Source organism: Ixodes scapularis, unplaced genomic scaffold (assembly GCF_016920785.2).
Source record: "Ixodes scapularis isolate PalLabHiFi unplaced genomic scaffold, ASM1692078v2 PGA_scaffold2__306_contigs__length_199485367, whole genome shotgun sequence".
NCBI lineage: Eukaryota > Metazoa > Arthropoda > Arachnida > Ixodida > Ixodidae > Ixodes > Ixodes scapularis.
The window spans coordinates 49,700,903-49,727,988 of record NW_024609857.1 but is presented as its reverse complement, the minus strand read 5'-3'; the positions used below and the strand labels follow the sequence as shown (position 1 = coordinate 49,727,988).

Below are 27,086 nucleotides of genomic sequence, written 5' to 3'. Positions count from 1 at the left end.
ACTTGGTTTCAATAAACCTTCAGTCGTCAGTGCGCTCAGTGTTGTGTACCTTCTTGTCCTAGTCCTATGGCGGTTTTCAAACTTAAGCCAATTTGCCCAGATAACCTTGAACTTGTACACATAATCACATACACAGTCATGCAATCAATAGCCAAAACCAACAGGAATTATTCCTCGACGCTCGCGGCTCACCACAGCATGTGACGTCCATGGCCAGTATGGCGGCGCTTGGCAGCAGAAAAACATGGCTGAACTTGGGGCAACACCCCTAGGCGAGACAGTTACCGTCACTACCGTCAAGGCTCCTAGACGGGCATTACAAACGAGGCATTAGCGACATCAACCAGGTGCTCTTTGCTAATCGTTTGTTTTAAAATTCCTTTTCGTGTCTTTTTCAACAAGAGATCAGTGTGTCTGATTATATGAACAGTTGCAATTAAAATAATCTAATTTTACTGAAGTTAATAACTTAACTTTTTGCACTGTATTAACTGAAATAACCAATGAGTGCTGCCCTTAATTCATCCCCTAGCCATCACCATCCAATTTCAAGCCTACTGGTCAGCCTGTCGCCCATGCGCATAGCAGTCGAACCTGAGTCAAACTTTTCACAAGATGTTAGAAAAAGTCGAACCTGATCAAACTCAAACCTCGACCGGTTCGCGACACCCCTAGTTGAAGATACTCCTAAGCTGAGGATTCAAGGCCAATACATTCGAGACATTAGCCCGATGCGAAGCAGGAATCGAATGCAAGAGCTGCGTAAGCATTCATTTCTATAACTCGGGCCCAGTCAATCTGCTAGTAGCACAGAAACAACTTCCAAGCCCCTTGATGTATAGAACTTTATCAAGGAGTCTATCTGGGTTGGCGCTTCGTTCTGACTGGTTGCCTCTTTGTGGCCATCGACATTGAAAGAGATGATCGGGAAAGAGCTGTACAGTGAAGAGCAGTCTCATTTGCTGTTGACTTGCAAAAGTGACGGTGCCCGATCAAATGATTGCAGGCTACACATTCATTGCCGCCATTAGTATGGCAAAAGATAAACCACTATTTCAGCCACCAGATGGCACTGAATTTCGGAAAGGGTCTATTGAAGGCTATATACACACTTCCAGAATTGCCACATTTTATTTTGGTCAAATTCTTCACAATTTCACGCTGCACTTACGTGAAACAAAATGGCCAGAACATTGAGACGTTTATTTTGTAAACAAAGGTGCACATAGAAACGAAACATACCCAACCAAGGAAGCATTGTCACGAAAGTTTCGCTGTTAAATACAAAATAACCCATTTGTGAACCGCGCATCCCCAAGGCATGCGTTACACTGCCACAGCACATCCCATTCTCATCCTGTACAGCCTTTCAAAGCTTTCGACTTATACTGGAGACACTCATATTAAACCTAGTTATATTAGCGTATGAATCTTATTAGGGAAAGACACACGCGCAGATGCATATATAAAAATGAAATACTTTCGGGATTTCTTTCGACAACGACTCAATGAAACTCTGCGAGTTTGTTCCAGAGTGCCAATTTGTACCTCCAACCAGAAAGGATGGGCCCCGCAGTCCAAGGTCAAACGCAAAGATGACTGGGACCAAAGTTTTACGTCGGTCGAAGCGTATAAGTAACCTAGCCGACCCTATTGCCCCGCGGCGTTTCGCATCCGTAATACCACGGGAACCGAAGTGCAGGGAAGAATGCCCTTTTCCGTTATGACCATGTCCACGAACTGTGGCGGTGTGACATCGTACATCAAGTTTAGTAGCGTCAGGGAAGGCGAGTCCTTCAGGTCGTCCACCTTGATGTCCGGAGGCAGACTTGTAAGAAGTTCAGCTGTTGCTCCTGCGAGACAGCGAGTGTCGCAACTTTAAAAGCGAAAATTCAGGTCACTGATTTGCTTCAAAATTGGTTCGACACATTAATAGACACATCTGAACTAATGTTGCAAGCCTCATTGATTTTCTTCTCGCTAAGTCGTTGAAGTTTTAAATTTGGTCCGAGAGGCTCTACTGGCAAAGCTAAAAATGTGATGCCAGTTGTTGTGATATCGGGCGATATGGGGGCATTACTGCTTGTTCCCGACGGTTTACAAGTCTAATGGTGTGAAATGAATGCTGGTTAAATTCACGCCAGCGAAACGAAAACAAACAAACAAAACAGACATGCCCAATATATTGTTTTTTAGACTGACTGCTCGACTTGAGTTATGCAATATGCGACGTTGCCCTGCTGGAGAGCACAGGAAGATCTGAATGTTGGTTTTTATCACCCTTGTTTGCTGTTTTCTTAACAATTATTTTCAATATAGAGATAATGAATAGCAAGTCGAAAAGAGTAGAGCCTGAATTTTCCGTAAATGTGCTTAGTTTGAGTAGCTCAAAAACTGCCAAAGCTCCCCTTTATAACAACCCCATTTGTTTACTTTCAGAGGCTGCCAAACAGCATGATGTCTAAGCTAAAGCATCTTCCACAAATGAAGACAGAGGATGAAATATGAAGCAGAAAATCTGGCTGCTTCATTAAATAAACCAAATAAATGAAGCCAAAGTGTGCGCAGTCTAGAAAAAAAAAATAGGGCCATTTTTGAGAGGTATGTTGCATAAATTTCCAGACTCACCAAGTTCGTTTGACACGAAGGAGTCTGTATGGACTCTTTCGGAAAACTTGTAGGTCTCGCAGCAGACCAACACGGGCACGTTTTTGGCCTTCGCCACAAGGGCTATCTGAGAGGTGCCAATCCGGGACATGACGTAGCCGTTGGCCAGCAGTGAGTGGGCGCCAAGCATCACCTTTGTAACCTGTGACCAAACAAATGCCAATCCATAGGGTTGTGCAAGTCTTCTAATAACAGTTTAGAATAAGACACTATTCAATATTCGCTTCAGATGAACTGCGACATACAGTTTTTCTAAAAGTGTTGATTGCAGTCGGTTAGTTTTGTTGAGCCCAGTCTTACCAAGCATTGATGCACTCTGGAGAAGCGACACTCGCGGAGCTCACTTTCACAGGTGCTACTTCTCTGCAAGGCACCAGTGCTCAATCAGAAGCGTGCTCAACGGGGTTAGTTCCCACCGCAATCAACACATCCAAAGCCACAAATATTGAAGTCATCTGCTTATGAGGAAAGCACACTTTCAAAGTTTGATGGTGTACGCACACACCTGGTGTATTTAAAAAGAAACAAACTTTGTGAATATGAACACTATAGTAAAATTTTAAAAATTAAACTTTGGCTTTTATGCAAGAGTATACAGTAAACTCTCCCTTGAGTGAACGTCGGTTTAACGAATATTTCAAAATAACAAACTTTAAAAAAGGAAACCAGCGGTTTTTTTATGCATTGTATGCAAAAATATTTCAGGGAAACGAATTAATGAATTTCGGAATAGCGAATATTCAGTTCAACGAACTTGATCGGTGAACCCAGGTTTATTTTTGCAATCAACTCAACGAAGTTTTGTGCCCTGCAGTGCTGGCATAGCCGATGCCCGCTGCCTTGCCGCCATTCTTTGTCATCTGTTTCGTTCGGCCATTTTAGTTTTGGGTAACAACAGCAGGACAGCAGTTTGTGCACCCACTTTCATAATGAATATGACGAAACCGAAGCGGTTGTTTTTATCAGACAAGCTCCAAATCTTTCAGTGTCTAGACAATAGGCAAAGGCAAGTGGACGTTGCGAAGGACTATGGGATTCCACCGTCGACGTTGTCAATGATAGAGAAGCAAAAGTCGAAAGTTGAAGAAGAAACTGCGTTCAACCCCAACAGGAAACTACTCTGCACGGGATATTTCAAGCCAGTGGACGATGCCGTTGCAGTGTGGCTTTGTCACAGCAACAAGCTGTGCCAGAGGAAGTGCAAAAAAAATAGACTCTCCCGACAGCTTTGTTACTTCATGCGCTTTAAAGGGACACGACACCCCCCCAAAATTTTTTCTCCTTTTTTGTCAGGCAATTCATTATGGTATCGGAATACTACCCAATTAATATTTTGCTGCAGAGTCACATCTTTTTTTAATAATGCCAAAAAACACAACTGCTTGAAACCGAAACTCCCGCACCCCACGGAGAAGTGGAGAGGATAGAGTGAGTGGCGGAAGTCACGTGGCTAAACCCAACCGTGTGGGTTTTTTAATTTTTTTTCTTTCTACGCACGTAGCAGACAAATTGCGTTCCTTCGCCGTGCGATTCCTTTGCAGTTATGTTTGCTCCGCTTGCTGTTCTGTACTTCAAGATGAGTTGTTTTGTACATCTAAGTGTTGGCAATTAGTAGCGAATGCTCGTGGTGAATTCCCGTGATCGGCGCCAAAAAGAATTCTCCCCAAGCTGTTGCGTGAAGAGATGCCTCACATGTCCTGCATCTGAAAGTGGCATTGTGCGGCACAGTGCACAAGCTTAAGCGGACGCTACCCGATTCTTATGCTCCTTGCATTTTGTGGAAAGTGACTACATTGAGTTCGCAGGTGTCATAAATGGAATCCTATACCATTTAGTTCAGCGACGTATCGTCCACAACAATTGCTTTTTTTTTTTTCAGTGATAATTGTAAAAAAAAAGAAATGTAAAGATCGCAAAATGCTTGACAAAAAAAAAAAAAAAGGTACACCCACACCAGGCATTGAACCCGTGCCCTCTGCGTGTGAAGCGGACGTCTTTTTCACTGAGCTACTGAAGGAATTCTTTCATGCGTAGTAATGAAGCAGGTCGACTGTATGTCGAAAGTTTGCTGCCGATTTCTCTTCAATACATGCACTCCCGGCTTGAAGTCGGGCAGCACCACGCATTGGCCACATTCGCACCAAGTAAAGAAACCGTACGCGTGCGTATTCAACTCTTAGTACGCACTTCGTGCTTGATGTTTGAGCAAGCGATGTTTTCAGCTTCGAGAAGGGACGACGACTCGGCGACCTCTTCGTGCAATCGGCTTGCTGGTCGGGCGTGTCGTACGGGATGAGTATCAGTTCTTTTGATCAGTCCAAAATTTCTCTTTCGAAGGAAGACAGAATTCGCCGGTACCGTGAACGACAGTTCTGAAGTAGAGGTCCAATGCCCGTCGCCTGCTGCCATCCGCTAGTCCCACGATACGCGAAACGACGCCATGTTGAGAATTATGCAGTGAACGCACAGAATGCTTCGGGTTGTCTGTGCTACCTTTTTTTTTTTTCAATCAACGTATTTGCAGCCTTTTAGAAGCCAAAAAAATGGGTTTCATATTTTTTTCTATTTTTAAAATTGTCTCTGTGCCTTCAATGATCCACGACTTTGATTAAATTTGGTGGTTGCGTCGAAACCTTAGAGAACGGCCCGTGACCACGGAAAAGAGAGTGAGCGCGACTCAAACCGGCCAGTTCTCGATCGGCGGTTTTCGGGCGAAAACAAACCGAATTTCGAGCCGCAAATTCTGTTCTGGGTAGTTGGGCTCTCATACGTCACGTACAACTAAAAACCTCGGCGAGCATAAATACCCTGTCAGTGTCCCTTTAAGAGAGCCAGTGCAAATGAAAATTGGATTTTTTTTTTTTTTTCAAAATGAGAAAGGCAGCAACGTAACTGTCACGCATTTTGTATTTATCGATGTACATGACTCCATAAATTGCATTTCACACTTTTGACTCGATGTATGCTGTGCCCTATGCATCTCCATACTCTAGTAATATATTCAGTTTAGTGAACTTTCAGTTCAGCAAACTATTTCCTTGGGTCCCTTAAAGTTCGTTCAATCGAGAGTTTGCAGTATATTAGGCAGAGATATCATGACAACTTGTGTTTGTCATTCATGATTTTTTTTTTTTTTCTTTTCTCAAATTCGAGATGTAAGAAAAGATGTTTGAATACAGCAAGAGGATTTATATAAATTCCCTTGATTTGGTATAGCTGGGGAATTTTTATAGGTTTAATTTTGTGCCAAATGTGTTGTTTACTTACCATCTTAATGTAGGCACTGTCTATCAGAGGCCACAGCCCCTAAATATAGTTATGATTAAAACTAACTTAGGTGAGAAATGAAGAAGTGGAATCCTGGGAACAACCTTCTTAAATTCAGCTCAGTTTTTGTTTAGGCATGGTGCAGTAGTGAAAGAATTAAATAAACTATTCAATTAAAAAATATTTGGCCAAAACCACTATTTGCTTCGAACTCAAAATCTACTTCTCCCATATGACTACTAATTTGTCATTCTTGCAGCAATCTCTGTCCGTTTTAAGCATATAAAGTGTTTAATGCCGTTTTGTTATTGTCCAGCTTAAGTGACATCTGACAGCTTTGCTTCATCAAAGATAATTAATTTACAACTTTAATATTATACTCAGAAGAGATAGATAAAAATCTAAACATTAAAATATTGATCTAGTGAGATACCTGAGTTTTGCTTCACAAATGATAATTGATTGACGACTTTAATACTCAGAACAGATTGTGAATACTCTAAGCAGTTGAATATTCCTGTAGCCAACTCAGTGTTCTATTCAGGTAGTTGTACTAAATGTATCAGAGACCTTCGAAGATTTTCCACATTTGCTAGGAGACTGCTCCGTGGAGTGCGCCTGCCCTGTGGCCCTTATGCATGGTGGCAAAACAACACCTGTAGAAGAGGTGCCCTGAGTGCGCTGTTCTGCAGCATGCTTGCATACTGCCGGAACGCAACAAATTAAGCCCGTCATTCGTTATGATCCCCTAGGCACATATTGTAGACATGCATCTTGAAAACATTGCAGTTTTATTCTTGCACATAACTGAGGCCTTTTCGAAAAGGGTTAACTTCGAGTACATTACAAAATCTTCTACATTTCATTGGTCCTGCGCTTTCACTTTTTCATAATTTCTATCTTCCTCACACAAATGTTTATTGAGTCCTTAGGGTAGCACCTACAGCATGCTGGGCCCTTTTCTTATTAAAACAAAGAAAAAAAAAGGCAGACTCACCTCCCTCATGATGTAAGACACAGCATTAATCAAGATGTATGTGCAGTTGATTCCTAGTCCAGAGAGGTAATCACACATTTCACGGCCTGAAGAAAAAACAAGGAAAAACCATGTAAAACAGCACCAACCTCAGCATAATATAACATTATACTAATATATAATTTCCATTTGAAAAAGTAGCAGAGCATAATTTTATCTCCGATAAAGCAACATCTACAAAACTTCAGGCAAAACACTTGTCTGTGTAGGCTGAGTTTGCTATCCTGCTCATCTGGTTGAACTGCAATGCCTGTGAGATTAACATCAGGCCATGAAATCATGCAACACCAAAGCATCAAGAACTATTTCTCCATGTCAGTTTTTGATCTAACTTTTGAAACGTATGAATCCTCCCACTGGTACAGGACTATAAGTATTTATAAGCCAACCTGCTTTGAAGGCTGGAGTTTACGAAGGGTAGCTACTGCTGGCACCTGCAGATGGGCAACTAGTCATGCAATATGTTTGTTCTTCGTTTAAGGCTGTTGAAAGATCCAAACGAAATTGAGAACTAGTTGCTCAGCTCACTTCTTTCCAAAGACATTAGGTTAGTTTGATATATCCAGATGAATGCTGAAGGCTGCTGCACAATTTGAAATTTCCACTTCTGCTGAATTCTTATTCTTCCACATCCCCTCTGTTTTGTCTGCCACCCCCCCTCCCCTTCCCTTCCCACGATTGCAATCCCCTTCTCTTCGAGCAAAGAGGATATGCTGCCATAACTTCCTTCTCCTTCCCAGTCTCCTCTCCTTTTTTTTTTCCTTCGATACCAACACAGTTCGGAAAAGCAGAAAAAATGAAGGATCTTCTACACTGTACAGTGGCAATCAGACTTTTCTATAACACACCAAAGGGCATTTTTCCCGGGCAAGCACTAGGCTGACGGAGCTAATCTAGTCACATGAGGTAAGATAGAATGATTGTGTCCAACAGCAGGTCGCCATCGAACGTGGGGGCTGCTTGCTTGTACTATGCAAAATGCTTTGATAAAAAAATGCAGGTAACCCTGCTGCAATGAAACACACACACAAACAAATGAGAATGACAGTGTATCAAAGGTGTCAGCATCAAGAAAAAAATAAGATAATATTGCGTTGCTTTCCAAATCGTTAGCATATCTTGCAATAAGTCGCTGTAGGCTTTGCTACTGTGCGATAAATAGAAAAACATAAATAGGGGCAAATCAAACACTTTCCCGTTTGCAGTAATATGATTGGTCTAAGCCATTTTGGAGCACCTTTCGGAGCAGCGTAAACAGTGTTTTGGAGCAGCAAATGTGGCCTTTGGAGCAGCCAAAACAGTGTTTTGGAGCAGCAAATGTGGCCTTTGGAGCAACCAAAACAGTGTTTTGGAGCGGTAAAGGTGGCTTTTGGAGCAGCCAAGACAGTGTTTCAGAGCAGCAAAAGTGGCTTTTGGAGCAGATATTCTTAGAAAAATAAAAATATTCGTTTGAAGTGCTGTACAAATGAAGGGCACTTTGTGTTGGGACTTGTGTTGTGTTCTGATGTGACGTGTTGTGACGTAACTATCTGCTTGTGTTTTTACTGCCGAGACATTTCGCAACCGTACAGTGCTGTAGCCGTTGCCGAGCAATTCCGAAAAACCACTTTCCACCGTTTTACTGGTTCCCAATGTACCAGATTTTCGTCAAAAGTAGGCGAATGTAAAACAATGAATTGAAAGCGTCCCGGCTGGTGCCTCTGTCGTGCAATCATATTCGCAAGCACGTGAGGGCAACTTCAGCAGGCTGACAGTTACGCGTGCTTCGCCGCGCGAGCGGAGACAACGGCTGTTCGATCGAAACCGAAACCATGTCACTTCACTCCGCCGCCAACTCCAGCATACGGCGAAAAACAGTCCAACGGCGCATGCTAATCAGGCAGGTGAACAATGTACAAGCTAAAGACAAAAGAAGCAAAAAAGAATGTGAGCGCATCGATGCAAGACATCGCAAGCCAGGGCCAAAAAGTTCTTGGAGTGCTTTGTGCAACGACTGAACTCGAGACAAACAAGCACGCTGTGTGGGTTCAGCTTGCAGACAATGCCTCGTTTGATTTAGCTCACTTCTCTTCACCAACTTTTTTTATCGCGGCAGATTTTTCACGCACCGGGGTCCCTCTCGAAAGACAGCCCACCAAGAGAAACCTAGGTAATCAATACTTCGAGAGCCGTCTTTGAGTTAAAGAGGGATTTTTGCTGTAACGTATGATTTAAACAAGAACAGGAATGTTGATGAATATGCGGTGGCACTTAGTATCATTTTAAAAAGCGCCAAATCTACAGCGACGTGGGGACAGCAACACCTGACGTCGCGCTACCACGGTGCCCACGGCTCTTGCCTTCAGGAGTGAGTGCTTCAGCTCAGAAAGTAACTCCCGCCGCTCAAAAAAGTGGTTTCGTTTCACAGCATGGCGGCATGGCTGGTACCCGGTACGCTATTAGCGATGTGCGCGGCCAAAAGCGTCGCTGTGGTCAGCTTTCCACCATTGGCCAAACCATGGGCATATGAGCACTGTCAGATTGTCAACTTTGACGGTGTTAGTTTCGGATTGCGATGGCTCCTAGCTTCCACTGTGCTTTTTAAACACACCATCGAACTTGTCGTTGCACCCGATGGTAAGTAGCCAGAATAACAACTGGTGATGTCACGGCGAGGCAAATCCCAGTCGTAACGTCATTGAGGGAAACCATAAAAGGGCACCACCGAAACATCTTGGTGCTAATCAAGAGCGTCCGCCATCCCCTTGTCTACCGTTGAAAATATTTTAAAAAAAGCATGAGACGAGACCCACGAGACGACGAGCGCGCGAAACGCGAGACGGCGGGAACACCATGCAGGACCGGAGGGACAACTGATGCAGGGTACTACTTTGTGTCAGTCGGCCGCTTGCGCCACATAACACACGCATGCTCAATTACGGTACTCAGTTTAGTTTCGGTCTTGAAAGGCGACTGAAATTAGCTTTTTGGCGCAGGCTTGGCGCAGATTACCTATATTTTGGCAAAATGTAGCAGGATAGAGCAGGGTTAGCCCCTTGGCGCAATTGGCGAAGCAATCACATCACTGCGTTTGTGCAGAAGCAAAACATGTTTGTGTGACTGAAAAACAAAGAGGTCACATGCAAACAAAATCATGTAGTACATATGAAAAAAAATAGTGTGCAGCCAGTATGTGAAGCAAAGGAATGCAAAGTTTGGTATGAGGCCAATTTTTTCACCACATGTGGTGTAGATGTAGAAAGCATCAGGAGAAAAACACCACTTACCTTCAAGCTTTGGCCGACTGTCGGCAATGACCACGCGGAAATTTGTTCCTGACTCATGGGCAGTTTTGAGCACACTTTTAACCAAGGAAGAGCTGTAAAGATTGTAAGGAAAGATCACTTACACATGCAACTACACAAAATACAATACAACATACAAACAATATAAAGTTAACTTTTCACCAAAAGTATACCACTGCAGTAAACGAAAGCAGAAGTGCAGCTTGACCAGGCTCTGGACCTCACCCCTTATCTCCCTCTATGCTGACAATACAGAATACAAAACAGAATACAGCACAAATGTATGCAAAGAGAGGTGCTACACACAACATATGAAAACAAAGTGCACACAAAGTCAAACAAAACAACCTGCTTAAAAACACAAAAGGCTATCTGCCGTAATATCCTGAGAGATAGCCTACTTCAAACAAAAAAGCAAATTGGTAGGGGTGTGCGAATACCCAAATATATGAATACAACTTGAATAGCAAGTTCCCGAATAATTGGATTCACGAATCAAATTCTTAATATTTGGTCACTCAAATATTCAATATATTAGGTGAAAGACATGTGGTCGGTGCTGAGCTGACAAAAGAGCCGTTTTTTTTCTCCCTTATAGCAAGCATGCAGAGTTAATCACGATTGTAACACAATCTTCAATCACAACCATAACATCCTGTTTGCGCTCTTTGCAGGTACGAATTGTTGGGAGACCAGAGTTCCATGCCACGCCTAACTTTGTTCACAAGTAAAACCCCCTTTTTTCAAATTGAAGCATAGATGTAGAACACACTTGGCACACTCACAGAAATGGGTAACTGCAGGATCACAAAAAGAAAACCATGTTAAACTGGTTAAACACGCCGATAAAACCAGCCGAGCTGTCCTCGTCATTTTGTAACCGCAAGCCACAACTTCAGATTCGGAATGAAACAGAGCGGAAAAAGAATAGTGTGCTTAGATTTGAGAGTGTTTCCAACTGTTTGATAGCCGTGTTCAATATACGAACTGTGACAAGGTGACAAAAGGATGAAAACGTCGATTGCGTGCGGGCGTCGTTGCTCTTCTTTTCCCTTTCCTTCTCTCCACACGCCAACGCAACGCATGTGCACTCGTGACCAATCTACGCAGGAGCCGTCTCCGTGGTTTCAGTTTCACTTGCTTCCTCTTTTAAATCTAAGTCCTCTAAAAAAGGATAGATAGACGGAGAAATGGATGCATAGTGGCTGTTGGATGGTGACTTGTGCCACTAACCATGTTTTTTTTTATTTCAGATTAAATATTGCTTAAGCCCCGGTTTGATCAGATTTAACCCTTATTCGTTTGTTTGCATAAAATAAAATCACACGTGTCCTTTTTTTGTGTTTAAAATTGGGACCAAACATTGTGGCATGCCCCTTTTTTGAAGTATACAGATATAAAAAAAAAAGGGCGTGTTGCGGTGTTGGGTCGTGCTTTTTGACAAGAAAAACAAGCCACGCATAACTGGAATTTGTTTTTTATGACGCTTAGTGCAGTGTATTATGTGCGTGTTTGCCACATATTCGCATTTCCAGCTCGTTGCACGCCCTCCCGCAGCAGAAATAGGAAGCGCTCTATTGAAGGCATGGCCTCTGAGATCCCGAAGGTGAGGCTCCCCTGGTTCTCCTGCTCAGCGGGCATGGTGGAACTGCTCCCGATCATGGCTCGCGAAATGTCATTTGCGAATGCAAACAACATTCTTCACTGTCCCAATGTAGTGCTGCAGTCGATATGGGACCGTACCTTATTAGAGAGTCTTAGTATTGTGCATAGAGGCAAGCACTTTGCATTTGCGCTGTTGCATGCTCCGCGCTGTGCATGCGCGTCATTGCCATACTCCAATTTAAGACCGCAATTTTGGGCATGCGAAGTGTGGAACATGCAACGCTAACTAAAACACACTTGCGTTCACTCGTATACACAGTACTAAAACCGGTCTTTCACCGGTTTCTAACACCAACGAAACATGCTGCAGTAAGCAGACGCGCAAGAGGGTAGGCATTCCTTCGAACTGGAAAGGCTGAAGGTTGAAATTGGCAAAACAACAGTGCGTAATAATTAAATAAAATAAATGCACTAAAAAATTCAGTAATAAAAAAAAAACTAGAACGGAAATTTTTTTGGGGGTTGGGGGATTTGTTTGGAAGGATTGGCGGCAACTTTGGAAGTTGTGTTGATTGTCAAAAGTCGCAATGTTGATGGCACCATTTACTTTACTCACAATTAATGTAATATTATTTGAATTTCTCAGATTAGATAGAATGTCTTAGTTGATTTTAGACGTTTTATTTTATAACTTGTTAATTAAAAATGCTGCAATCTGCACCATCCACGATTATTTGCTCAATTTTGGTTGCCATACTGGTTTGTGCATTTGAGATTAGGTCATAAGTAACGAATTTTTATAGAGTTAAAAAAACTATGTATTAAAATATCTTAATTGTACTATTATTATTAATACAAAATGCGGCAATGTAGGCCCTCAATAAGCGTCACGAACAAAAAAATGTGACATTTAACCGTAACAGTCTTTCTAGAAAGGTTTAATTTTGTTTTCTTTTTAGCATTTGAAAACTCTGACACCATTATTAAGATAGACAAACAGTCAAACACTGAACGATAGTCCTGTGCATCACGCATTGCTTTAAAAAACACAAACTTCTGCTGTTTGGCTCGGCCCCCGTCCTTGGGGTTTTGAGGTTTCTTACTTTATATGTTTTGTAAGCATAATCTAAACTCATCAACTGTGGCAATATTTTGGATGGATTCTGTTATTCTTTACTGGGAATATGTTAAACCAATTAACCCATTAAAAGGCCCGTAGTTCATTATTTCATGTGACAATTATCTGAGCGAGAAAAGGCAGGAAGAACACACAAATATCAGTGCTGATTTTTTCAACAAATACAATATTATATGCTATCTCTAAGGTGTATGAAAGACACTGTCTTTAAAAAGACACTCAATTCTCCAAAATATTTTGAAGTGCCTGGATTGGACACATATGTCACAGAACAAAGTTTCTGCGAATAGCTTCTTCAGTTCAATATTTATGTTGCAAGACACATCTTTAGTTATGAAAGAATCCTAAATTAACACCAATACCAAAGCAAAATCTAAATAGAAGTTAGTTTTGGTTTCGTTCTGGAATTAAAACGTGCCTCCTGGCGTAAATATTACGCTAGATATCGGTTTTGTTTTCAGCATATTGAGGTGAACTGCGCTGATAACTCCCTAGCTTCCTCATATGTGCAGGAATAATTTGCTTGGCTCAGTGAAGCCAGCACACTAGACAGGCTCAAAAACAGGTATACTGGAACGCATCTCCGACCCGCACTAAAACTGCCACTTTGGAAAAGGAGTGGCACCACCTTTAGTGGAGTCGCGAATTGTCACAAATGACAATTGATAAGGAGACGAAAACTGGAGCGATCTAAATGTTTAATGGGGCGAACTTGTGCCCAAAAGAAAGAAAGACAAGCATTGCAGGCATCGATGGCGGCGCAACATTTACAAAAATAACAAAAGGTACTTTTGCTGCCAGGAATCGAACTGTGGCCCTTTTGCGCGGGAGCCAAGCACGACAACTTTTCGGCCACTGACTGATTGAGCCCAAACAACAGAGAATGTAAAAGGAGACACCTGCAGGGGAGAGCCCAGTGGGAGCCACGAAGAAGCACGGGACGCCTGGAAGCCACAGACTAGGCACGGTCGCAGAAAAGACACTTGTTGTAACGTCAACTGATTGTAACCTAAACAGATAAATAAATATATCCTTGCATTATCCCAAATTAACCAGTACATCACAATGGTGATCCCATCCTTGTCACCATTGTGACGTACCAGTTAGTTTGGGATAATGCAAGGATATATTTATTTAACTGTTTAGGTTACAATCGGTTGACGTTACAAGATGCGATTGATGTTACGAGAAGGTCTTTTCAGGTCTGCGACCACGCCCGGTCTGTGGCTTCCAGGCGTCCCGTGCTTCTCCGTGGCTGGCCACTCCACTCTCTCCTGCTGGTGTCCCTGGTTGCGTCCGCCATTGTTTGGGCTCAATACGTCGTGTTTGTTATACCTGGCGAATATGCACATAATACACAACAATTCTCACAAAGCTTTCTACCGCACCATTCATGGTGTCACTGTGGGATGGTTCGGGGGGCGGTGAGAATGACTGCTGCACTCCGTTTCTTGTCATGAAATTTCGATATTCGTTTGATCAGAATTGCGGGCCATAGCCTGTGACAATCCGTTCTATCAGCCCATAATTTGCAAAAAGTGTTAGAAATACTCTTACTGGCTGCTGAAGTCGTTGAGGTCATGGGCACTACCTCAGACCATTTCAAGTATGCACCAATGATCAGCAAGTAATTCCTTCCTTGAAAGGGTCCTGCAAAATCTGCATGCAGGCGTTGCCATTTCTTTTTTGGGTATTGCCACAGGTGTACGGGAACTTTGGGTACCTCGTTGCTCACTTCCTGGCACGGTTGACAACTTCGGACCATCGTTTCAACGTCATGGTGCAAAAACGACCACCACACATAGTGTCATGCCAGTCCCTTCATCTTTGTCATTCCCACGTGGGCTTGATGCAAGTCGTTCAAAACTTGTTTTTGGTATGTTGAGGGTACGATGACTCATGTTCTCCACATTAAGCAGTCGAGCATTTAAGCGACGCGTGTTCTTTTCGTCACTCACCCGCGAACAAGGGACCGAACTGGTCGCAAAACGTTGGGTGAATGTTCATTAAATTGTTGGTTAGAGTCCCTATTTTTCACTTCACAGTGAGTTCCGTTCTGCGACGGAAGTAAGGCTTGAGGTCATCGGAATTTACTTGTTCCAGCCATCGTTCCATGGCGAGTCTTAGAACCTTAGACAACACGGTGTTCTTTTGTGTCTCTCTGCTCATCTTCTTATGTGTCAGTGGGAGTACTGGAAACTTTTCTAGATGGAGACATTTGATTTCGTCCATTCTTGTAGTTTCTGATTTTGTAGAGCCCTTGTCAGTCATTGGGAGTCTTGACAGCAAGTCTGCGACAACGTTCTTATCGGCTGACATATACTTTATGTCAAAGTCATACCCTGACAAGACGATCGACCATTGCTGCATTCTTGCCGCAACTGTGCCTGGGATTCCCTTACTGGAATTGAAAATCGATACCAGGGGTTTGTGGTCCATCCACAGCCTAAAGTGTCATCCAAACAAATACTGGTGAAATTTGTTTACGTCTTCAACTAGGCTCAGCGCTTCTTTGTGGATCTGAGAGTAATTTTGCTCACCTTTGCTTGTTGCATAGCTCACCAATGCTTCTTGCGTAGCTCACCAATGCTTGTTGCGTAGCTCACCAATGCTTGTTGGGTAGTATGTGTCGAAGTACTGCACCAATGCCATGGCTCGATGCATCAGAGAGTTCCAGAGAAAGTGCAGGGTCATTGTGCACTGGCAGGCTCTTCTTGGTCAGTTGCTTCTTCGCTTCGTTGAAGCCTCTCTGGCGTGATCTCGATCATTCCCACCTTTTATCTTTTCGCAGCAATTCATTTAGTGGATATAGGATGTTGGCTGTGTTGCCGATAAGCTTTCCGTAGTAGCTCAGCATTCCCATAAATGCTCTCAGCTCTTTTTGTCTTTCGGCGTCTTCGCTTTTAGGGTCGCATCCGCTTTCATGGGATTTGGGTTGGATTCCGTGTTTGTCTACGACATGTCCTAGGTTTTCGATAGAGTCCTGCATGAAGCACCATTTCTGCTTTCCCAAGCGAAGGCCACTTTTTTAGTTTTTGCAGTACAATGTTTAGGTTCCGCAGGTGATGTTGATCATTCTCGCCAGTTACCACAATGTCATCCTGAAATGCACCTGTGTAAGGCAAGTTCACCTGATAGAGCCATTTGTGTGTGTTGATCAAAGTGAGATTTCTTCATTCTTCCGTTAAGGGGATATGGAAGTAGGCTTGTTTGGAGTTCAGTTTTTCAGTTCTCCTGGACCCTCAAAGATGGAACCATATTTTTGTAGCACACTTGCAAGAGTAAGGTTTCTGCACACACGGTGTGTACTTCCTCCCAGTTCACTTGAAAGTCCTCAAGCCACGCCCTTTCCAGTATGGGATGTGCCCCATTCTTCAACACTTGGATTTCATGGCGCTCGACTTGCCCGGTATACCGCATCTCTGCTTGAATCATTCCCTCTGGAATGATGGGCTTGCCGGTGTATGGCTTCAGCGTTATTTCTCAAGGTTTCAACTGGTTATCTGGAAGAATTTCGTGAAACGTCTCCAGGTTGATCACAGTCACTGGTGAGCCTGCGTCAATCTCCCTTTGAAGAGATTTGTTGCATATCTCCACAGTTACTGCGATGGGTTTCGGGAAGCTTGAGTCAATGAAATAAAACGGAGTATCGTCTCCCAAGTTCTGTGTGGTGACATGGTTGGTGAAGTTTGGTATATCCTTTCTTGTTGAATCTTGATGGTCCCTTTTCCCGTCACGGCAGACCATTGGAAGTGTCCTGTTCTCCCACACATTTTACAGGTCTTGTTCCTTGCAAAGCACTTTTCAGGGTCGTGATTGCTTTTGCCACAACGGTAACATGGGGTCCTTCTGGTGCGAGATTTTCCTTTTCCTTCACTTGCCTTTTCGGAAGTGATGTCATGTATTTCCGCCCTTGCACCAAGCGACTGACATCTTGTTGGGTCTCGGTCTTGTTTCTTACTTCTTTCGCATCCTTCATGGCTACCACCATCGAAGTGGCAAGATCCATCGCTGCCTTGAATGTCAGCGTAGATTCAGCCAGCAGCTTTTCGAAAATGTTTCTGTCCTTAATGCCATCAATGAGCTTGTCTCGAAGTCGGTCATTGAGGGAAACACCAAAGTTGCATTGCAGTGAAACTTTCCGAGCATAGCTACGTAGCCTGCAATGATTTCGGATTCAAGCCGCTTTCAGTGATGGAATTTGTAGCGTTCAACCGTTTCATCTGGTGTTAGGTTGATGTGGTTCTGTAGCAGTTGAACAATCTGTACGTATGTCTTGGTGCTTGGTATGGCAGGTGCCGCCACATTCTGTTTTAGTCCGTACATTTCTCATCCGACGATAGTAAAAATAATTATAAAGAAGGCTAGCTTTGATTACGGAATGTCGTTCGCAGCGAGGAACACTTCGAACCTTTCGATGTACGAAGACCATAATTCCCATTTCCGATCAAACTTTTGAATTTTCCCGATGCAAGGCATTCTTTAGGTTTAAGATGGGGCGTCGCTCACATCACCACTGTCTCCTTTGTTCCGATGTCGCTCAGTTGTTTATATCTAGGGTTCAGAGTTTTCGGTTTAAACCGATAAAAACCGCTAAAAGTTTGTTGAATTCAATTTCGGAAATTTGGGTTTAGCCAAAAAGGTTAGTTTGTAGGTTCGGTAGGTTTGGTTTAAACCGATAAAAACCGATAAAAGTATGTCTAATTCGCTTCCCAAAATTCGGTTTTAACCGAAAAATGACAGTTTTTTAGGGCCGCGTCGAGATGGGTGGGAAAGTGGGGGCAAGAGAGAGAAAGGGCTTTGCAAGGTTCGACATTGTGTGACGTCTTCGTGATTGCCCTCTTCCAAGATTCAACATGCAACAAATGAGGTCTTGGATTGGCCTTCGCGGGACATCTGTGTCCTTTCTGTGATCGGGCTTAGTGTGTCTAGTTCCCAGTCCTAAAAAGAAAGTTTGGATGTAAGCTAGTATAGGAGGTATTCACTAGACGCCGTATTTGAGGTAACTGCTCACAGCGCATGCCCGGGAAGAGTTTCCCGTCAGCTCTCGGGCAACCGCTCGAGAAGAGGGGAAGGAGAAGTCCTCTTATCACCAGGACTCTCCTTTGTAGGTCCCAGGCTTCCCTAAACGCCGCTATTCTCCCTTTAGAAGATTATAGAAGATTAACTTGCCACTCAAAACTCGTACAAAAGCATCTTTCCCCTCTCTCTCTTCTCCGGTGGTAAGAAAGCAGCAGCGAGCTCAGCTATGACCGCCAGTGAATACTCCCTATAAGGATTTTCGTTTCATGCACTTAAGAGAAAATCAAGGAAAACCGTTAATACCTTTCTTAATAGCATCTCTCAAACTTCTCTGTGATTAAAAACATAAATACAATGAATTTTTTTTTTTTCCCCATTCCACTGTTAGCTGTACGGTCATCACCTCAGACGGTCACGTCGTTAGAATGGGAAGGAAAAAGAAGCGTGCTGAAGATTATGCCCACGAATTCCGCGATTTTGAGGTGTGTCCTGACGGAAGTTGTAGCAAAGACCACGTATGTATATGTGCCGTTATTCTTTGAGTGATCACAAACATCACAGCTACAAGGATCACCTGATCCGGTGTCCGATTGGTTTTTTTTAATATTCACCGAAAAAAACCGGGAAAGAATTTTGGGAATAAATATACACCGAAAAAAGTAAGCCGAATTTATAAAAAATAAAAACCGATAACGTCAAACCCCATCGCATCGATCCCATTCTCGCAGACATTGTGATGTATGCAGCAGTTAATTTGGGATAATGCAAGGATATATTGATTTAAATGTTTACCGTAAAATACCGGGCAAGCGCCCACTCAAAATTTAGAGATAATCATGAAAAAATAGGGGATGGGCGCTTGTCGGTCATCAATTTTACATATCGATGTACTGTGGATATTTTCTCAGATCTCACAAATTTGGGAATGGGCGCTTAATGTGGAATGGGCAAATGCTCGGTATTCAACGGTAGGTTAAGATCGGTTGATGTATTCAGAAGAGTCTTTTCTGGTCTGCAATTGCACCCAGTCTGTGGCTTTCAGGCATCCTGTGCTTCTCAGTGGCTCCCCGCTGGGCTCTACTCTGCCGGTGTCTCCGGTTGCATCAGCCATTATTTGGGCTCAATAGGTTATGTTCACTATACATGACAAACTCGGACATAATACACGGCACTTAGGATAGATAATGTTTGTGGCATTAAAATTGGATTTCAATATCCACTTTAGTACCCCCCATGTCATGCAACTGCATCTTTTTTTTTTCCTTTTTTTTTCTTGCACTAGAATATTTCTACGTTTGAGTTTTTGTTTTGCATCAGATGCCTATTCTGCGCCAGGTGCATACTCTGCACATATAATATTCTAATTTACTTCAAAAATTTTCTTGAAAAAAAAATCACTATTCGATATTCAATTCAATATTCAATTTTTTTTCTTCATTCGATTCGCTATTCGACTAGACAACTACTACTGTAAACGACTTAATTTTCGCGAATTTTGCGAATCGCCTACAATTCGCAAAAAACATGTCCCGCAAACAATTCGGGCAATATGTGAACGCTACGGAAGCTACACTCGATTCGCAAAAATTAGAACCCGCGAATAATTTCTAACTTCCAGCTTTGGCCCGATTCGCGTAAATTTGAACCCGCAAAAATTAAGTTGTTTACAGTATTCGTTATTTGCACAACCCTAAAAATCTGCCGAAAATAAGAAGTAAATGAAATTTCAATGTGTAATCAAAAAGGAAAAATTGAAAAGTGCTAGTTTAGGGTTCTGTGGGCTGTGAAGCTTGTGATCGCAGGGAGGAGCAATGAACCAAAGTCGACTGTTATTCCCAGGCCGCAATGTTCGCTTAACTCCTGCCTTGACCAAGTATAACCCCATTTCTACCGAGGTCAACATTGACCGGGGCCCTGCAATTTACTAGGAGTAAGCTATCTTTTGATGTTACCGAAAAAATTAAAAATCATGCCAAAGATATGGGTGGGTTATCTTTGGATGTTGCAAAGGCCTCAGAAAATATTGTAAACCCAAACGAGAAAATGTGGGACGCAATAAGTTTGGAAGCTGGCCCCAAAAGCCTAGACACTTTGTGACTTGCACTTACCTTGAGTATGTGAGGATCACGTCACCATGAAGAATTTTTTTCTGTGCCTCATATGTAATTTGCTTTTTTGCAAGGCACAGCTCTTCATAGATAAATTTATCAATTGACTCAACGAGCTTCTCCTTGACCTGGATTGCAAAACCAAGTTAAATAGCCTACTGTTAGTCCTATTACCAAGCAATGTTTTTAATTCACTATCTCAAGGGCAACAGGCAATTGTATAATTGTGACAAAAAACAAATTTCACTAATTAAGCTGGTGCCCCTTTCCCATGCAATATTAGTTTTGATAACAATCCTTAATCCTAAAGGAAAAAAGACAACAAAGCTGCTATCACTTGTTAGTGCTAACTACGGCACTCTGTAGACCTCATGAGCTGAATAGACTAAGGGCACATGTCTGAAAGATGATTCTGTGCCAACCACGTGTCAGCTATTGTCAAAATGCGAGAGACAAATATTCTTGAAGGAAATGCCTTAAGCCCTAAATATATATATGTAAAAAAAAAACCTTGTTTTTGTGGCATGCAGGTGAAGTTGATTTTAACACTCAAATGCCTGACACGGAAAATGAAAGATAAAATTAATAAAGCCACGAAGCAAGAGATTGTGCCATACCTTCTCGGCGGCCTCGGTGTCTTGTATTTCCGAGATTTGCCCCTTGAGGAAAGTGATTGCGTTTTGCATGCTCACACTTAAAGGTCTGCATTTCTTGAGAAACCTGAAAGACAGAAAAAAATATGAATTGAAAACTATCCCAACAAACAAGGCCTTGTAAACAAAGAACCCCTGCTAAGGCACATGTCAACAATTAGGTTCCTTCCAGTTGATGTTTAATTCACACTCAATATTAATGCCATCAAAAACATTTATATTGGATTATTAGACTGGGAGAAGGAGAAAGAAAGTGCCAACATAACACCCTGAACACAAACGAAACATCGAGTATATTTACAATGTAGCGCAAAGACAAAACAGGAAGGAGTGAGCAGCATTCTTTCCTATCTCTGTCTCCTTCCTGTTTTGTCTTTGAGCTACATTGTAAATAGACAAAACCAACTAGCCCAACAGTTCATTTTGATGCAACATACAGTAGGCTTGCGATAATTCAAACTTGGATATTTAATACTTCTGGTTAATTCAAACAAATTAAAAAATTTTAGTTGTACTACAATGTTTTTGATGTATTCATAAGCCACTTAATTCAAACAGCATTTTTGTGTAATTCATACTTTTTGTTCATGCGACCCTGTTGAGTGCGCTTCTCTCCGAGCATTGGTGCACTGCAGAAAGGCAACACCCGCAAAGCTTGTTTATGCTTACCCGGGTGTTGCTTATCCGCAGTGCACCGGTGCTCGATGAAAAGCGCACTCAAAGGGGATTAAGCAGGGCACCATGAGCCATAAAAACGGGCACCAAGCGGAAACTTTCATAGCAATTTTGCACGGACGCTCTATGTGGCAACATGGCATAAGTCTATGTCGCAGCGTCCGCGCACGTTTCTATGAAAACAGCCGCGTGGTGCCTGTTTTCATCGCTCCTGTGTCCCCTGCTTAAAGGGCAACTCCACTCAATTCCGAAAATGTCAGGATAATGAGTGATTTCACATTAAAAAGCACTAATAAAAGGCAGTACATTATTTTCTTCGCAAAAAATGGGATATATATGGTTAAATTTTACTTTAAACATGAGCAGAGAAAGAAACCGAAACTTTGGCTCCATCCGGCAACATTGGCCTCGGGCCACCAAAAACATGGCTATTACGTGGTATGAGATGCCATGCGACCCGCTATGCGGTGGGCTACTGTTGGGGCGTGCGTGTGCCAGGCGCAAGTGTCGTCTGCACTGCACTCTTCACGTTTTTGTGTCTACAACATTCGACGACATCTGTACAACTGCACAACGTTTGCGCATATAGTGTGAAACTCCGAGAGACAATAATCACAAACGGTGAAAAGACGATGGCGGTTGTGACACGGGAGACGGCAGTGACGATAGGGCGGCCCGACGGCTCCCAAGAAGCGCGCAGCATAGGCGCGTTACGCCAATGGCGTGAACACCGCTGAGTGCCCAGAGGAAGTGTTGCTGACGTCACCCGCTACGAGTGCACGGAGAAGTAAAAACAAACTAAAAAAATTATGAGCCATTTCACTATGTGAAGGTAGATGGCCTGCGAAGCTGTTTAGCACACGACAGACCTGCCCCAAGAAGCCGGAGGAAAGTCGACACGCGCGACCGGACCACCACCCTGGGAGAGGGAACGAAAAGGAAACTAGGCACGCAAGCGCTTGGAACGACGACAAAGAGAGGGCAGTACGAGAGGAGACATAACCGACGCGGGTGGCAAAGCAGCAGATCTTTGAGAAACCTTTATTATCTACCTGAGTCTACTGATATTGAAAATGGTGCCTATTGATAACTAATCTACTGAACAGTCCAATTGCTAAATTATTTAAGCATCAAGAAGAATGCAGGGAATGGTATTCCACGTGCTGCACAACTGGTGTCTGCAGCAGTAACTGTTTTGAAGCAAAAGCCTAAAGCAAATGGCATCCTGAACGTGCATTCGTCAATGCTTTATTTTGATTATTTACTTCAAATCTCTTATTCAGGGAAGGCGTGCATGTGCGGTGCGTGTGGCGGTGCGAGCGTAGAGTTTTTTGGCACTGCACATGAAAAATCTACGGAACCCTAGCCATAAACAGCTTCGCTGTAAAAAAAGCAATGGCGATCACGTTTAGCTCAATGTTGGTTTCGCCAATGCCGTAGCCTTAACTGCGCTGTTTGGGTGCGCCTAAATTCACACACTAGAGTCAGCCGATTTCGGCAACTTGGCATGTTGCAAAGTTTGCCGAACCGTTTAAGAAACATTTAGACAGAACTAGGTCATAATATTTGTCATACTATAGGTGTTACTAAAGAGGACTGCATTGTTTTTTTAAAAACAAAAATGAAGCGGAGTTGTTCTTTAATAGGTAGTTTACATTAAACAACTTCGTAGCCCAATGAACAATCTTGATTTTTGTTTGGACTTGTCATGTTTTGTCTACACAGTCCACGATCAACAACATTTTTGAGGGATAAATAAACTTATGTTATACATTTCATAATTGTTTCTTGTGTGGCATACCAGCTTATGATTAATAGGCCTCTGTTGAGGAAATCATCAAATATCTGGTTTGTATCTGTATATGGCAAATTCTAATTTTATCTTGCATCATATTTAGGTGAATTTCGGATAATTCTGAGTTGGAATTAATGACAGTCTAGAGTATTGAACAAAGCATTGTTCACTTACTAACATAAGAGAATTCCTTTAAACAAAATATAAATAGAGGTGTGCAAAAGTTCAAAAGTTTGGATAAATCATTAATGGTGTTTGTTGTTCCACTTGATTCACAGCACACTTTGACTGTTCCAAGTAGTTAAATTTTTAGAATATTGTAATATGATGAATAATGTCTTGAGAATTCCTCTCTTTTTTGTGTCAAACCCTACAGTTTTGCACTGGTGCAAAGCAGGGAAGCTTCACCGCTTTGCTTCGGCACGCGCACCTCAAACTTCATTGCTTTGCATCTGTGTTCGTTCTAGGAGAGACGGCTGACATGTCAGAACTAAAGCCCCTTCATAAAATTTATGCTTCGTAGCCCCTTGATAAAATTTATGCTTCGTGTTTCTTCCAAGAGCCGACAACCATTGCTGCGTGAACACGCAAAATATTTGGCTCGAGCCGGTGCTATGTTGCCATTTGTTTCTGAGGGCTGCTCGTTTTTTGTTTCTACTTGCAAGACGAACACAATCACACCAGGGGGCTTTAGTCAGAACATCTCGGCAGGCTCGATGGTATTAGAGATTTTGCTCATTCTTGCAGGTAACCCTTTGGTTATGATCACAGTTCTACTCCCAATTTTAAAACAGAGTATCTCAAAGTAAAATATTAAGCTATATTAATATCTCAAAGTAAAATATTAAGCTATATTAATATCTCAAAGTAAAATATTAAGCTATATTAACATCTCAAAGTAAAATATTAAGCTATATTAAAACAGATAAGTTATTCATTGCTTTGCTTTCCCCGTTACATTTTGTTTTACCCAATTCGTCTAGCGTTTCTAATGTAATAATCTGTTCCATTTCATAGGTATGCTTCCTGGAAAAGATTTCCAGCTGGCATTTATTAAAGCACTCAGGCTCAATTCCCCCCATGAAATGTAAAATATCTGCATCATAAAATATTTGAATTCAATTTACAGCCAGACTTCAACATACATATTTGATTCACACTCAAGCATTTGATATTTGCACACTCTAAACATAACACATACAGAACGGTAACCCGGGCACTAGATATTAACAAACAGGACCAGAAATGGGGAAAAACAAAAAAGTTACAGAGGCAATACAGCACATTTTTCATGAAACATGTAAAGATAGATTAAACATAATGAGATAAGAGTAAAGCTATATGCACTACACCGTGCATCTCGACCGGAAATGGCTATACGCACTACGCGGAGAGCTTATGCCAATTCGGTCACCCTTTTCGGACGGCGCGTGTATCACTGGTGAGCGCACTAACCCACCCCTCCCCGCCTGCATTCATGCCGCTTTGGGGCGACAGTGTACGGCTGCTGAGTACAATACTTAACCCGAACACGCCGCTTCACGGCATCCAGCCGGCAACCGGAGCCCCGCTGTCCCCAATTGCACCTCCGGAAAGGGAGTCCCATACCATTTAGTTCGCAAAGCTCCGTAAACAACATTTTTTTTAGATCATTTTTTAATGTTAATTGTAAAAATGAAATGTCGTAAATATTGCCAAATGCTCAACAAAAAAAAAATGTTCTAGAAAAAAAAAAAGTATGCCCACACTGGGGATGGAATCAGGGTCTGTTTCGTATGAAGCAGACACCTTACCACTATGCTATGCCACCACTTCGGGAACTCTTAGTAACCATTTGTTTTATTCGAGTTTTGCGTAGCGCGTATAGCCATTTCCAGTCGAGGTGCACGACGAAGTGCGTATAGCTTTACTCATGAGATAAAACAGTGCAAAAAAGGACTAAAGGAAGCGACAAACCGGGCAGGACAGAGCGCTGACTCGCAACTATGTACTTTTACAAATAGAAAAGGAGAAAGAAAACACATTGTTCCACACATTCACATGCACATCTTCTGTCCATGATACCTACGTATTACGGGACGCGCTGGAACTTCATTGTCAGTTTCAGGAATTCCAGCTGCTTACTAGACAATGCCACAAACGCTGCACCAGACTTGTGCCTATCTCAAATACTCTACTGAAAATCCTGTATTTCAAATAGTTTTTGAAGTATCTTGGTATCTTGCAAATACTTTTGATTGAGTATTTGATATTTTAATTGCATTTCTGAGTATCTTGTACTCATTATCTAAAATACATTAATGACATTTCGCCATTTTCCGAGTTTTTCGGTACGAAGTGGCGTGGGCGTGGCACGAGCAAATGTGAACATTATTTCGAGTAACCAAATCCGATTAGCTACGGTGACTTTGATTGAGCTCATGAAAACATTGCTTTTTTTGCCGATTGTGACTCATATTTAAGTCCAAAGTTTGTACAATGATGGCGTTCCCCCCCCTTTCTCAAAGGCGCCTTTTGTTTTCTAGACTTTCCCCCCAAAAATTCTCTAACAAAAGAAATGGTTTTACGAAAGTAAAAATTGCCACACTGAGGCACAACGTAGACCGGGAAACGACTTACGACAACAATGTAGACTTAAGTGTCAAGAAAATAACAAATAGAAGAAAATAAGAAGTGGACACATACAAAAAAAAAAATTTTTGTTTTGCTTTTTGTATATTTGACCCCGCTACGGCAAAGCGTTCAAGTTTTCTTTTGTTTTTTTTCTTTTTGTCGTCAGTCCGTCACTTATTGCTCTCGCGAACACTGTTTGTAAGCGAACATTGATAAGCACAGGACAGGAAACAAACTACGAGGTGGATGACCACTCGAAATCGAAAGTGTCCCCCAATGTTGAGTGCCTTTCTGAACGTACCTGCTTGAAGAAGGTGCGACCACTGCCACAGTTATTATGTGGGATCTCTTTGTTATACATTCACTCATATCCATATTCCCAGTTTGTTTATAGTGAATTCCCCATATAGAGAATATGGATTGTAATTAAACAATGCGTCTAACGTGCGCCGCAGGACATGATATTTAGCGATGTCACTATTGGCGAGGCGCTCTGACCTGTGTTGCCCCCACACCTTGGTGTTTACCCAACACAAGGCCTGTGCGCATGCCGATAGGCCTTGTAAGCTTGTTCACGCCATCTTTTTTAATAGAGCACGGGGCACAGTGTAATGTAAAAATACTAAGTGCCAGATCTCTCCCGAAAGCAGTCATCAGAGGATGCGAACTTGACCCACTTGGGATTTTGTGCTGAGCTGCACACCGTGCATGGCGCATTGTTCATGCAGGCCGGAGTGGTAACAAAAAAGCCCCTCCTGCCCCTCACCGGAGAACACGAAGTCCAGCCAAACGCTGACTCCGCGTTCGGTTATGACAGCCGAGCGCCGAGTCATTGTTATTTGTTGTCCTCATTCGTGTAGTTCTACGTGTAGTTAACCGCTTGGGGCGCCACGGTCTGATCTCCTCTGAGGCCCCTTAATCTCCTCCCCAAATGACCTTTTTCTTGTTGTCCCAGAAATGTTCTGTAACATGTATCAGTGATATTGCCACGCGCACTGCCGAGCGAGCACGTGGCCAAATGGTTACCGCGCTTGGCTCTCGTGCGGAGGCTCCGGGTTCGATACCAGGGAGCGGACTCCTTTTTTATTTATTCTTTAAACTTGGCGCTCTCTTAAGTTCGAGAACCTTGTCATCTGATCGAGTGACGAATGTTCTATGTGCCGAATATTCTACGCCGAATGTTCCAGAAATTTACGCGGGTAGAAAAGGTGCTTCGAGTGGCG

The 27,086-nt window shown here is 42.6% G+C and overlaps 1 protein-coding gene across 3 annotated transcripts in view; it reads right to left on the bottom strand.

The window, feature by feature from the left end:
- Positions 1-1,112: 1,112 nt before the first annotated feature.
- The window catches only part of LOC8037015 (translation initiation factor eIF-2B subunit delta), a 62,479-nt gene continuing 36,505 nt past the window's right edge, over positions 1,113-27,086 (bottom strand). For all 3 annotated transcript variants that reach the window (XM_029989171.4, XM_040502990.2, XM_042291857.1), the window contains 6 exons: positions 20,745-20,847; positions 20,128-20,255; positions 10,237-10,328; positions 6,932-7,017; positions 2,629-2,809; positions 1,113-1,853 (listed from right to left, as the gene is read on the bottom strand). In XM_029989171.4, the coding sequence (XP_029845031.2) occupies positions 1,651-1,853; positions 2,629-2,809; positions 6,932-7,017; positions 10,237-10,328; positions 20,128-20,255; positions 20,745-20,847 (793 nt within the window). In that variant the 3' untranslated portion in view covers positions 1,113-1,650. The remainder of the gene's footprint in view (positions 1,854-2,628; positions 2,810-6,931; positions 7,018-10,236; positions 10,329-20,127; positions 20,256-20,744; positions 20,848-27,086) is intronic.